At 35.7% G+C, this 14,758-nt stretch overlaps 2 protein-coding genes and 1 non-coding gene across 4 annotated transcripts; all 3 read right to left on the bottom strand.

Moving 5' to 3' along the window:
• Positions 1–28: 28 nt before the first annotated feature.
• On the bottom strand, positions 29–3,471 carry LOC133699923 (protein CYPRO4-like). The gene is made up of 2 exons (XM_062123442.1): positions 1,526–3,471; positions 29–533 (listed from the first exon to the last, which is right to left on the bottom strand). Exons 1-2 carry the CDS (start codon positions 3,134–3,136, stop codon positions 243–245), a joined length of 1,902 nt encoding a protein of 633 aa, XP_061979426.1. The 5' UTR covers positions 3,137–3,471; the 3' UTR covers positions 29–242.
• Positions 3,472–6,851: 3,380 nt separating this feature from the next.
• LOC133698771 (uncharacterized) lies at positions 6,852–9,834 on the bottom strand. 2 transcript variants are annotated; one of them, XM_062121823.1, is made up of 7 exons: positions 9,687–9,834; positions 8,211–8,277; positions 7,951–8,073; positions 7,786–7,869; positions 7,404–7,490; positions 7,204–7,307; positions 6,852–7,111 (listed from the first exon to the last, which is right to left on the bottom strand). In XM_062121823.1, exons 1-6 carry the CDS (start codon positions 9,755–9,757, stop codon positions 7,221–7,223), a joined length of 519 nt encoding a protein of 172 aa, XP_061977807.1. In that variant the 5' UTR covers positions 9,758–9,834; the 3' UTR covers positions 6,852–7,111; positions 7,204–7,220. The 2 variants fall into 2 exon arrangements, with proteins under 2 accessions (XP_061977807.1, XP_061977806.1); XM_062121822.1 differs by having other exon boundaries at positions 6,852–7,307.
• A 71-nt stretch (positions 9,835–9,905) lies between these two features.
• Positions 9,906–9,978, bottom strand: TRNAR-CCU (transfer RNA arginine (anticodon CCU)). The gene has a single exon. It is a non-coding gene; the product is annotated as a tRNA-Arg (tRNA).
• Positions 9,979–14,758: the final 4,780 nt, after the last annotated feature.

Here is a 14,758-nt window from a genome sequence, read left to right as displayed (position 1 = left end):
GATTTAAAGGATTGTATTAATATCACAATTTGCAAGAAACCCTCTGCCATGCTTTCATTCACCTAAAGAAATAAATTATTCACAAAACTAACGGTGAGAAAAAGGTAAAGATTCACACTAGATACAAGCAGAAGCCACACTCAGATAGAAGATGGGGAAAATGAAACAAACTGAACTGAAAATAGCAGAAGTGAGCTGCACAAGAGGAAAAGAACAGACAAATAGACAAAGATGGTTCATTATCAGCCGCGTGATCGTTTGCCAGAAAGGCTGATAGAGCTGACCTTCATTGGGGTTGCCACCACAAGTGGAGCTTCCGGAGAGTCACTGACAGCATACTTGTCATGCATGAAACGGCTTTCTACAATAGACTCGTCCTTCAGCACAGTCTTGTAACAATAACAGCTCTTGAGACCTTGCTGATTCCGGTAGCAGTCATGAGCGCTGTTCTTCACACGCTGGAAGTCCCATATCACGCTGAACTTGCCCACTGTTGCGACGAGGTGACGCTCATGTTTACCATTCTCAGTGACCTGAAAGATAACATCAAACATGGGAAAAACACAAAAACCAATCGACTAAATTCATATCGGGCACAACAGAATTGCAAGAACCCCACTCAAGACTATCAATGGTTAACACTTACAGATTCATGTTAGGATGTAGACGCATTTCTCCACTTGAGTACACAGATAACATTAAGATAATCACATTCATATGAATGTACAAAGAGTTCACATGGTAAACAAGTTTAACATTTCATGCATTAATTATGCAATCAACCTCATCTTGATCCAATTACTTCAAGAAAACACGTTTACAAGAAAGAAGAGCACTTTAACCTAATCACTGCATCATGAATATCGTGGTTTCCTGCATGATAATTAACATGGCCACTTATGAAACTCTTGTCAATCATATTTGCTAAGACATGAAACTGCCTAGTACACTTGATAGCATCAGCAAGTTTGTGTGGATCTATTCTCAGAAAGAAATTGATAATATTCCCATAGAGGTTGAAGTGTTAACTCTACTGGGAGTGTTGACAATACGAAAATGATTTTAACCTATGCATCACAATGGGTGACTGCATAGCCACCAAGATGACTAAAAGGATGTTTCGAGTCAAGTTTTAATCTGTTTTCCGTTAAAATTTTAATTTTTTTTTTGCTTCAAATTAATCTTTTTTAGTGTTTTTGGATCGTTTTGATGTGTTGATGTTAAAAATAAATTTAAATAACTTTAACCTACAAGAGCACATAAATTTAAGATGGTCTTATGGGTGGTTCTTGCTGTTTCAGAGATTTCAGCTAGAAAACAGAGTGCATGAAGCATAACTTTGGTGAGGGTCTTATTTACAGCGCAATAAATGCATTCCACGATTGAACACGATTGCTGCATATTAATTAACAGCAGGGAACATGTGTAGATTAACAGTAACTAGAGCATAGCAATCAACAAAAAAGGCATATATACGCAATAACTAAAACATACTGCAAAAGCATGTACAATTATGTGTTCTTACCCATGAGAAATGGCCACCATGAAATTTGTTACTCGCACCAGCCATATGAGAATCCAAAGGAGTTAGCTTCAACAATCTTGGAGCTGGTATCTTATTTCCCATTCGACCACTAAAACCAGTCTTGGTCTTTCCATCCTTATCTGTAAACAGAGTGCAAATGAGGATTAAATATGTGTCAGTTGTCCCCAACACCCATTTCCCATCATATGTAACATCCACATGAGTGATTGGCGAACCAAGCCCTGGAAAAGCTGTCTTAGCCTGCCTCATTGATGTCCTGGAATACAACCTAATCTTCCCATCACGCGATCCGACAACTATCGACCCATCACCCGCACTAGCAAAGCACTGAAAATTAGTCCCTCTAGAAAACTGGTGCCCCTGAGTCCAATTCAAAACAGGTGAATCGCCACCCTTGACAATATCCTGCACTATCCCTCTCTTATCCCTCATGTCCCATTGACACAACCTATTATCATCCAACCCCAAAAACGTACTCTCAGACGGATCCAATTGCGACCCTTTAGTATCATTTGTTATGTCCCTCATGGTTATATCAGTCCCATCTTTCTCAAACTTCCACTCAGTCACGATCTTCCCCGTGTCAATATCAAGCTGTTTAATCCCAGTAGAATGTGGCTTCCCTTCCTTGAATGGACTTGTTAACATCATATTTGTCTCCGCCTTCATTAACATTGCCTTCTTTGGCGTAGACTGCTCCAAACTAGACCCTCCACTCCTATTACTATCAAACTTCACACAAATACCCTTCCCATGAATCCCTTTACTATAATTCCTGAAAACTTGAACCCCCAAATCATTAACCAAAAAACTATTATCTAAAGCACCTAAACTCAAACTTTGCACATCCCCATTCGCCGCTTCCTCAAACTCCTCCAATAAATCCTGATTAACACGCACTGGCTGCTTACCACTCTTACTATCCTCCTCTTCCTCCGCATCTTCCCACATCGAATCGTCAGCTATCTCAGGCTTAAACCACCCGATAAAGTCCTTAGAATAAATTTTCAACTTATTTTCTTCAGTGGCACTAAGCCCATGAACATTTTCAAACAAACAATCTTGAAATAAACTAACAAACTTTCTATACTCTTCATCACTAAAAAACTTCAAAGCCCACACACCCTTATTGACAAAATCGACTCTCCTTTGGTCACCAAACATTTTCAATTGCATTTCCATAGAAACCCTAGCTTTCACTCTAGACCCCACTTTCAGAACCCAAAAAGAATCACCATCTCCTCGACTTTCATCATGATCGGAATCGGAATCATCAGGGCCATTGTTTTTTATGAATTTATAAGAAGTGTGTTTGTCAGAGAGGACCCATTTAGCATTTGGCGTGTTGCCACCGATATGAAGGTAGAGCTTGACGGGGTTGATGGTAGTTTGGGAATTTGGAGGGTATTTGAGTTTGAGGGATTTGAGCTTGGAATCGATTTCATCCAGGGTTTTCTTTGACGAGGAAGTGGCTTGTGGGGTTTCCTGGCGTTCTACGTAGTCGTAAATGGGTTCTTCTTCAGATTGGTATTCTGAATCTGTGTCTGATGATAATAAGTCTTGGCCTTCACGGCTGCGAGAGGTACCCATTTTTTGCGGTTCTTAAACTCTTGGGATCTGTGAATATGGAAAAAGAGATTGGATTTGGAATAGTTGGGAGGAGAAAATGGATATGGAACTTTCAGTGTTGTGGGAGTTTGTTGCGCTGATCTGCTGGAGGCAGCTGTGGGCATTGTATAGAAGATCTTCATTGACCTCCCGCATCAAAATTTCATAATCTTTTCCATGTTTGGGCATTTTCTAACTAAGACCAAGGCATCGAATGCAGGGGGAACAAAATTCAAGACATCAAATTTCAATACTAAATAAATTCCATGTGTTATAACTTCATTGAATAGAAGATCTAAAATTGTTCTTAATTAAAAATAAAAGGATTGATTCGGTGTATAGAACTCGTCCAACGGAATAAACAAAATCGAAAAACCAGTCGCTATTGATTTTTTCTGATGATCTCTACCAACCTAACATAAAAGATGCTTCAAATTATAAGGAGTTGTAGTTTAGGTCTTAAATTTGTTTATTTAAAGATTAGGAGTTTGAGTATTATAAATTTTAAGATTATTAAAATTTATTTGATCTTAATTTTAGTAAAAATTAACTCGAATATCTATGATTAAAAAAAACACAAAAATATGCTTTATAAAAAAAACATCATACGGGAAAACATTAAAATTTAGGGACACTAGAGCAAAAATATCCTCTTTTTTTGTAAGGGATAAATCGGATAATTAGTATAAAAAAATGATGAATTAAAACTTTAAAAAATTGTTTTTGATAAAATAGAATAGTTTTGGATATTACAATTCTCAACCATAATATTTTATTATTGTTGTGGTTCAGAAACAAAATACAATTATGCTATAATGTAATTTATGTTATAGTTGAGAAAACCGGAACATCAATTAAACTGTGAACTTGCTTTGGGTAATGACAGAAAACGCCATGCTTTCTTTTATCAAAGTCACGGTTAGGTTTGAACGCCAACTTTCTCTTTGTTTGGGAGATAGTGAATCATTTTCCGGTCATTCTTATCGATGTTTCAAGCTCAGATGCCAGAGAAGTCACAAGGCAAGGCCATGAGGAGGCTAGGAAAAGTGGGTCGGACGAGGGAAGGCACAAGGGTCCGTGGTGAAGTTGCATGGTTGTTAAAAGTACGTTTTGACTCGTAAAATCGTCTGATTTTGCGAGTCAAAACACATAGAACACGTAAAATCGGGGTCAAAACTTGAAAACCAGTAAAATCAGTCAAACCCGGTCAAACTCGCATAAAATCAGGTCAACTCATAAAAAACATTAAAAACAGTTTTCACGATTTCACGTGAAATTTAAACAAATGCTTAGTCGTGCATGTGCTGACTCAACACTCTTTTTTTCCAGTTCCCACCCCACCCGTGACCGACACTCCACTCCAGTGACTCCACCCTTCATCCCTGACTCCCTTCCCTTTTCCCCAGCAGATTAAGAAATCACTTTCCCCAGACCTGGAGCGTTCTTGGCAAGATGAAGATAAGAATTTATTCCCAATCCCAAGCTTTGTTTTTTCTATCTAATGGTGATGAACTAGTGATTAGAGACAAAAAAAAAAAAATTTATCAGGGTATTCTGTGTTTATCTTCTACTATTAATTGGTTTGCTTCTGTTCTGTTAAATCCATGACGCGAAGAACAACATAATAGATTTTTTGATGTTTCTTGTAATTTCTAATTTTCTCGGAGGGGGAGTGGTGCTGCTAGTCCTTCTATGTTTCTTGTAATTTCTAATTAACCTTCGATTGAAGCTGTTTAACGATATTTTTCTTCTGTGTGTTGTGAACTTGAGTTTCCATTTACTTGTTTGTTACCTTTCAATTTCCAATTTAGAAAATTTACATCACTGAAATGTATCTGAATCCTCAACTGTATGCTCTGTTTGATCTTGCTTGCTGGTTTTGGTGTTGCAGAGTTTGCATAGACAACGAAGCATACCAAGATTGCATTCTTGTCAAGGTCACTTTCTATTATCTTTAACTAAGCTTCTTAATTATATGAATTTCATGTTATTTAGATTATCTATGTTTAATTTTATTTAGCCATCTTTTTTCTTGTTAGTGTAGAGTTGATAGTTTCTAGTTTGTGGATAGCCAAGAACCTAAGTAGGTCATTAATTAGGACATCTAAAACAAAAATAATCTCCTACTCAATGATTTTTAAGGTTCCTTTTAATGTTATTGAAGTTTAATGCAAGGACTTAGCAATTGAAATTGATGTTGTGAAGTAATAGTTTTCACTACTGTGGTTGAAAGAACTTAGGCATTTAGTTTAGGTTCTCAATGTTTTAAGGTTTTTTATATTTTGCATGTAATTTTAAGAGAAAACTGGATGTGAAAAGAATTTAAATAGGTATGGCAAGTGTAATGTTCTAATACTGGTTGATAACCTATAGCGAAATAGAATCTACGATGTGCATTCTTGAAATTGCTTGTGTGGTAAGTTGAGAATTTGACTACTAGGATTTCAACTCATTATTAGGGATAGTTAATTGTAAATTCTTACAAAAAATTTCAGTCATGCTTCGTTTACTGCTGGGATTCACTGCTTGGGTGAAAATATGCCCTTTTCTTTTGTTAAAGTTCATAGTGATTTTGGCAACAAGAACTCTTAGAATTGAGTTTTTAGAGAAATATTGTCTTTTCTATTATTAAGCTAATTGTGGTTTTGGTGCCAAGAAATTCAGCAGTTGACTTCACTGAACCCAAAAAAATTGTGTTAGACATAGTCCCCTTGACACTCTGGTTAATGAAGTTCATGTAGTTTTTTCTTTACACTGCTTTTTCTTAACTATCATAAAGAGGCATGAATTTTGTGATTTGTCTTGCTAGAATAGTTTCCCATAAAAAATATCTCCCATATATACCACATGCATGCTATCCATTTATTGAACTATAGGATACAATATGTATATTTGTAATTATTAATGTATATATTGATTCTTGAACTGCAGAATACATGGCATCTATAAAAATATTTTACTTGCAATTTTATGATTTTAGTTCAAAATATTTTACTTGTGATTTTATAATTTTAGTTAAAAAATTATATTTGTAATTTTATGATACAATATGTGGCAGTCTTTATGTTCCGTATCATGTTAAAAAAATATTTTTAACTAGATGGAGGGGCTAAGAGAGGCTACATGTTTTGATAACACCATGGTTTTTTTTATCTTCTTCTTTGATGAAGTCTGATGGGTCTTTAGGAAAGAATCACGCTAAGAAAACACCAGAGCAAAGAAAGAAGAAAAGACAAATAAAGACGGCTATTGCTTATTATTTATTTACTGATTCATATTACATGTTTAATTATTATTTATTTGAAACACCACAACTATTTTATTATGTTTTTAAAAATAAAAATATTTAATAAATATCACACTTTTAAAATGTGATAAAATAAAAATATATTATTTTACGAAATTATTTTTAAATAATATATTTTGTCAAAAGTTTTAAATTAATACGCTGATTCAAACAAAAATTCCATGTGTAAGACCACCGGCTATCGCCAGTTACACTTTAGCGTCGAACGAACTAACGTCCACAGTTTACTTCGTATTGAGCGAGTATCTTATAAAGGCTGCCACGTGTTGTCCCCGTGTTTGGATTGTGTTATAAGAGAAACATGAAATGCGGTTAAAGAAATATTCTATCAGTCATTGATATTTTCATCGCTAGCACTCGTCTTCCTCCTTAATTCTTGAGATGAGAAAATAAACCAAAAACACAATTCTAATTCAATAGTAAAAAAAAAACACCTCACTCCTGGATGATTTTTTCTATATTCTTTATATTTTCGAGAAATACACATCTTTTAAATTCAAGATAGGCCGATCTTTGATCCTTAGACCTCCATTAATTTGAACCGAAGTCTTATGCAAGAGTTGATCTTTTATCCTTAAAAAAAGAGTTCATGACTGAGAATTTTGAAATGCCTAGGTTCCAAATCAGGAACTTAGGATGCTGCTGCCCACCTGCACCAATTCCCACAAAAATTTCAACTATAAATTCAAGGCAGCCACACAGCTAAAAAGTTTACGGTAAATCTACAACTACATATGAATACATGGTAGCCTGTCTTTCTTATAAGGCATCGCGTGAAGCGATCCGGCAGGTAATAGCATCTGCAAGAGAGGATAGCCCTGCTTCCAAGCCCGAAATTTTGTAGTGCTGACGAACATATCAAACAAAGTTAGAAGAAGTATCAAGACAAAGCTAACCACATAACTAGTGTTATATTGCCAAATATGACCACTCCCAACTAACCTTCTGTATTTGCGCTTGGTTTGCTCTCCCTTCCAGCTCCTCTAATTCGATTTCTTTTCCATTGATAAGTTTCTCAACAGCTTTCATCTATAATAGAGTAACATTAGATGAGCACAACATTTATATTTTAACCCCATTTGTTTTTACGTTTGACAAGCATTTTTAAAAAAAATTGAAATTTTTTTTATTTTTTTATTTACTTCAAATTAATATATTTTCAAAAGCAGTCACACTTTGGTCAGGTGTTTTCCAATCATTTTGATGCACTGATGTTAAAAATAATTTTTAAAAAATAAAAAAAAATATTTTTTTAATGCTTTTTTAAGTGAAAAACACTTTGAAAAACAATCGCAACCACACTTCCAAACACACTATTCCTCACCTCATCTGGAGAAGCATTGAAACGAGCTGCCAGGATGTATGTGGTGCTATCAGAGATTCCACATCTTTTCAAGGATTCTGTAATCTAGGGATAAAAAAGAATAAAGGTTAAGTTTTAAACAAAAGAAACTTGAGCAGTCAACAAGCAGTGAAAGGGGTTCATTACATGCTTAGATCCTGAGTAATTATAAACTAGCTCAGAATGAAGAGTACGCGTGGTCAATGAATCCCGGGACTTGGCTATAAGAGTCTTATGTGCTGCTGCCAGAAGAGGGAAAACATCTGGTATCTGTCACAGAAATTAATGGAGGCAACATTAAAATAAACCAGACCAAAGTGCACCTGGAAGGCTGAACTACCAAAAAGGAGATACAGAAGGGGAACATGAGACTCAAATGGTTTTGGTTTTTCTGTAAGGAAGCATACAAGTGATGCATTGAGAAATGCAACTTCTGGTTCTAGCTTTCCAGCTTGCATAGAATCTAGAAGTTCCCTGCAAGATAACATGTATTAGGAGCCTAAAGGCACATAAAAGCTTGATATTTCTCAGAAGCAAGTAGATCACAGCTGATTCAATAAAATGCTCCAAATTTAAAATTAAGAATTTTCTATTATGATGCCTGATACTCTGATAGGATGGCCATTTCTTCAATTTAATGCAGAAAATTTATCCTTATTATTATGCTAAATCTCAGTTCTCTTTCATGCATTTGCTCAAAGTAATGCTTTTGAGCAATCCACTGAAACAATTTTTTTCCACAGAACAAACAAGGTCAAAGAGCTGCTTTGGCAGTTCATCTCAAAGCATAACCAATGGTTGGCAATATCTAAGAGGACTTCATGAAACTTCTGTTGCAAGTTGCCGTAAAATGATTGTGATGCAAATATCTAATCACAAGAAAGAAGTCGAAAACAGGGCTTATACAGTCTTGTTCATTGCCATTATAAAAAGGTATTGGATGGTAATCACTGATAGGCATTTTGAAACCACATCTGATGGGAAAATTAGATTGGATACATCTGACAAGACAGTGGTATTTATATTAATTGGTGAAAGTCACTAAAGATGAGAAATCTTGGTGACAGAACACTACATGCACACTCAAAGTTGCAGTGTTCGGTTCTCGTGAGTCAAGACCCAGTGAAGGATTCAAATTTGGTATCCAGGTCTCAGCTAATGAACTGTGATTTATATGTAATAACTGGTCCAGCTTAATACTTACCAAATTTCACTGATAGTCCAATTTAAAGAATCAGATTCAGTTAGCTTCTAGCTACGCAATTATCAACATTCCCGCATCTCCCATCGTTTAACATGTTAAGCTAGCACTTAAACTAAACTAATATCAATCTGTAATATCTGAATAGCACTAGACGGGAAATTTTCATTGTCTAGAGACCCTAACCAACAGAATGAAATGACCCACAGAAATACCAGCTTCTACATAAACACCTGATTAATATATCTGCCTAAATATAAAGCCTGATATAAAAATTAATAAGCAACAAGAACCAAGAATTGATGCTTCACAAGATCCCATTTTTCCTATATTTCCTCTGCTAATACCAAAAAACAAAGAAAACAACTAAACATAAGCTCATTTTTCTTTATATTTGTGGGAACCATATGCCTTAATTGGCATAAAAATTGAGTCTTTACTCCATGTTTCTACCAAATAAATGACTTCTTCCAATAACATCCCAAGAGCAAAAACCTTCAAACACCAAATCCTAATTCCCACCAAACCCAACTACTTCCCAAATTCCATCCCCCATCACTATTTGCAAGTTCACCAACTGAAGCAAAGTGCAAAAATAACAAGTGAAAAGAACAATACATTCTATTTTTGTAAAACAAGTGAAAACAAGAAATAAATAGAAAAACAAATAAGAAGAAATTACTTGGAGTTGGTGACATCAGTAAAAAGAGAGAGAGAAAGGATGTTGCTGCCATTGATGTCAAAAGCCTTCATTGTTGTTTGCTACCCGAGAGAGCTAGGCGCAGATGGCGGCTGTATCAGAAAGAAAGAAATTTGTGGTCGGGGATTTTCTGGGGGTATAAATAGAACTGGGCCGATTCGGAGCCGGCCCAAGCACTTGTGGGGGCCCAAAAAAGAGGTCCGCGCCAGGTAGGGGTCGAACCTACGACTTTCTGCTTAGGAAACAGACGCTCTATCCACTGAGCTACAGGCGCTGAGCTGATAAGCTTGTGTCATACATAAATAAAATACAAATCTAAGTTGATTGTGCCGGCGGACTGCATACCGGAAAAAAAAAAGCCACATCGAGGAGTTGAGTTACCTGGTCAAGCACGTCCATTCAATCTCATTTTTCCATTTCTATCTTCGAGCACAGCCTTGGACGTGTCCCATTTGGAATTGGAAACATGCCATGCCCTGGGGAAAATTAAACGAAACCTCCCCGTTTTCCTTTCTTTCTGGTTCCCTTTCCCTGACCCCACAATGTCCCTCTCCATCTTCCTCCCATGCCTTGTTAGCATCCCTCTCTCCGTTCATTCACTTCCTGCCCCTAGAGGAAACAACTAACAACATTATGTACACCTTTTTTATGTCTTTCTACTGTCTTCAATTTGTTTTTTCTTTGCTGTATATACATGATATAGTCGAACATTTTGTGCATGATTATTGCTTTGGTTCATGACGACCTTATAACGCAGGATTTCTTTTAGTTTTGGTGCATCCGAGGACATAACTCAAGGCAATCTCAAATACATTCCGGACAAAGCTTTCATATCTGTTAGAAACACATCAGCCATCAGAACTCCAAATTTATTGCCTGTATTGTCCACATTGCGATACTTGCCTTATACCTTAGCAAAAAAATATTGCTATGTACTTCTTATTATGATTAAAGAGGGAAGCATTTACTGAAGATTATTGATGATGTTTGAAATTTAATATGTTCAGGAATAAGATTCTTAGCGTTTCTCTTTTTCATAGTTCACAAAGTTTATGGTCGGTGATAAAAGACCTAACACTTATAAAACAATCATTTTTTGTGGGATTTAAGGATCTTTTGATGATAAAGTTAATTTATTTTAAGAAGAAATCGCAATAAATAAGAAAATGAGCTTTAAATTCTAAGAGCAACAGTGCTTATTCTTGTTTTTTATAATAAATGTTGTGAGAATAAAAGTATAAATGCTTAGATAATAGAAATTGTGAACCCTTTACCTGGATAGTTCAGGAGGTATATATAAACCCTGATGAGTGTCTTTTTTTCTTGATAGCATTAATAAGAGATAAATATTACTTACATAATATTAATGTTAATAAAAATATAGTAGGCCCTTAGAAGATTTTTAAACACCTAAGGGTATAAGATGACGATTATTTCATGTTAAAAGTTTTAAGAATAAAAAAATAAGACATCGTGACCCAACATGAGGCCTATAACGGTTGTCAATTTAATACCCACTTGGACTTGGAATGATGCTAACCCCAAGGGTGATGGGTATGGCAGCTTGTTAGAACTATATGTACTTGGGCTCGGCGCGTAGCTAGTCAGACCCATATGTATCTGGGCTCAGCATGTCGTTAAACCTAAAGATGATGGGTCTAACAACTCATCATACCCACATGTACTTGGGCTCAGCACGTGGCTAAACCCAATGATGTTAGGTCTGACAACTCATCAAACCTATATGTATTTAGGCTCGGCACGTGGCTGACCCCAAGGATGTTGGGTTTGGTACCTCACCAGACCCACATGTACTTGAGCTCAGCATATGACCGAACTTAGGGATATTGGGTATGGTAACTCCCCAAACTCACATGTACTTGGGCTTAGCACGAGAATGAGACTAATGATGTTAGGTCTGACATTTTGTCATACTCATATCTATGTGGGGTCAGCGTGTAGTTGATTCTAAAAATATTGGGTTTGGCACCTCACCAACCTTAAATATACTTGGGCTCAGCTCGTGACTAAACCCAATGATATTGGGTACGGTAGCTCATCAAACCTACATGTTGGGCTCAACATGTAAGTGAACTTAAAGATATTAAGTTTGGCAAATCATTATACTCATATGTAAATGGGCTTAGCACAGAGTTGAAACCAAGAATGTTGAGCCTAGAAGAAAGGCAAACTCATGTCATCTAGACTTAACATTCTACCCAGCCTAAGTATGTTAGGTTATCACCTTATCTTTGGCCCTTTTAAACATGGACTTAGGCAAAAACAAAATATATAAAATATGTTGATCCATTAGTATCCTTCAATTCTTTGTGTATTGAATACATAAATATTTGAAAAGTCATTAAATTTAAATCATAGGCTAGGCTTGGGTAGGCTGGATGAGCTTTTCTTTGTCTCGTTCTAGATGTTAGCATGGTCCTTTTCAGTACTTTTCAGTATAATCATTAGTTTCCATATACATATTTGTTATTTATGTCAAGAAAACAGTTGTAAATATTTGTGTAATCATAGTGTAATTAGCTTTCTATAATTAGGCCGAGATTATAGTTAATAGTAGCAGATTTTATGGAATGTAAATCAGAATTCTTCCTATTTAATGAAAGAGATTCTCATGAAGGGAGGTCATTCAGCCAAATTAACATAGTATCAGAGCTACACTTTTGAATCTGCATTCCATTGTCTTGTCTTAGTTTTTCTTGGGTTTTCTTAATTGATTTTTGGTCAGTCCTAGATACATAGGGCTCTTGGTTTTTTTTGTTTTTTGGATTTTTTTATTATTATTGGTTGTCTTTTGGGTTTTGGATTTTCTTTGATTCCTCTTGTTCTGGTTTGTCAAGACAATGACATCAAACAATTCTGATTTGTTTAGTGTTCAATTCACTGGAAAGAATTATTCCGCCTGGGAATTTTAGTTTCAAGTATTTGTCACGGGGAAAGAATTGTGGGGTCATGTGGATGGCAGTGATCCAGCCCCTACCGATTCTACAAAGTTGCTTCAATGGAAGGTCAAGGATGCTCGGGTAATGTCTTGGATTTTAAGGTCTGTTGATCCTTTTATTGTTCTTAATCTAAGGCCATATAAAACAACAAAAATCATATGGGAGTACCTGAAAAAGGTTTACTATCAAGACAACAATGCTAGACGTTTTCAATTAGAAAACGATATCTCTAATTATTCTCAATACAATCTTTCAATTCAGGATTATTATTCTGGTTTTCAAAATTTATGGGCAGAATATACTGATATTATTTATGCCAAAATACCAGTCGAATCTCTCTCTGTTGTTCAACAGGTTCATGAGCAAAGCAAACGCGATCAATTTTTAATGAAATTGCAATCTGAATTTGAGATTACTCGCTCAAATTTAATGAACCGAGATCCTTTGCCATCCTTGGATGTTTGTTTTGGGGAATTACTGCGCGAAGAGTAGCATCTCCTTACACAAGGCATTTTCAAGCAGGACAATTCAGTTTCAATTGCTTTTGCGGCTCAGGGTTAAAAGTAAAGGGTCGGAATATGAGTAATATACAATGTTATAGCTGCAAAAAATATGGAAACATTGCTAACAATTGTAGAAAGAAGTTCTGCAATTATTGCAAACAGCAAGGCCATATTATTAAAGAGTGCCCCACTCATCTTCAAAACCGTAGAATAAATGCTTTTCAAACTGTGGTGTCCAACAACTCATCTACGATAGCTACATACGATACTCTTACTCCTGAAATGGTACAACAGATGATTTTTACAGCCTTTTCAGCCTTGGGGCTATAAGGTAATAATTCCAATTCTCAATTTTGGCTTATTGATTCTGCTGCCTCAAATCATACGACTAACTCATCTAGTATGCTTAAAAATATACGTGAGTATCATGGTTCATCACAAATTCAGGTTGCTAATGGTGGTCATATACCCATTACTAAGGTTGGAGATATCACTCCAACTTTCAAGAATGTTCTTGTATCACCAAAATTGTCTACTAGTCGTATTTCGGTTGGTCAATTGGTGGATGATAACTGTGATGTGTATTTTTCTCGTAATGACTGTCTTGTGCAGGATCAGGTGTCGGGGAAGGTAATCATGAAGGGGCCTAAAGTTGGAAGATTATTTCCGCTACATTTTTCCATTCCTCGTTGTCTATCTTTTGCTTATACAACTGTTCAAAATAAGAGTGAAGTATGACACAAATGTTTAGGCCATCCAAATTCTATTTTTTTTTTGTCTCGATTGTTGAATTCTGGTTTGTTGGGAAATAAAACTCAATTTTCTTCTCATGATGTTTTTTTTATTGTTCTACCTGTAAATTAGGCAAGAGTAAAACTCTTCCTTTTCCCTCCTATGACAGTCGTGCTACAAAATGCTTTGATATTATTCATAGTGATGTTTGGGGTCCTACACCAATTATTTTTCATGCTCGTTACAAGTACTTTGTGACATTTATTGATGATTACAATCGGTTTACTTGGGTGTATTTCCTTCGCTCCAAATCTGAGGTCTTTTTTGTTTTCAAGTCATTTTTTGCCTGTATTAAGACTCAATTTTCTACTGGTATTAAGGTATTAAGATCTGATTCGGGTGGGGAATATATGTCACATGAATTTCATGATTTTTTACAGCATAAAGGTATTGTCTCGCATCGTTCCTATCCATATACATCATAACAAAATGGGGTTGCTCAGCGTAAAAACCGTCATCTTTTGGATATCACTAGAACCTTATTGATTGAGTCTTCTATACCATCTAAATTCTGGATTGAAGCCTTGTCTATTATAATTTATTTAATCAATTGATTGTCATCACAGGTGTTAAATTTTGATTCCCCATACTATCGTCTACATTATAAGTCTCCTAGCTATCATGACTTGCATACTTTTGGTTGTGTTTGCTTTGTTCATTTGCCTTCTCATAAACGACACAATCTTTCTGCTCAGTCTGCTAAATATGTCTTTTTAGGTTATAGTATTTCTCACAAAGGTTTTGTTTGTTATGATATAAGTTGTGGCAAATTTTGTATTTCTAGAAATGTTGTCTTCTT

The sequence above is a fragment of the Populus nigra genome, chromosome 7 (genome assembly GCF_951802175.1).
Source record: "Populus nigra chromosome 7, ddPopNigr1.1, whole genome shotgun sequence".
Taxonomy (NCBI): Eukaryota; Viridiplantae; Streptophyta; class Magnoliopsida; order Malpighiales; family Salicaceae; genus Populus; species Populus nigra.
Note: the sequence above shows the minus strand (reverse complement) of the source record. Positions and strands in the feature narration are given on the sequence as shown.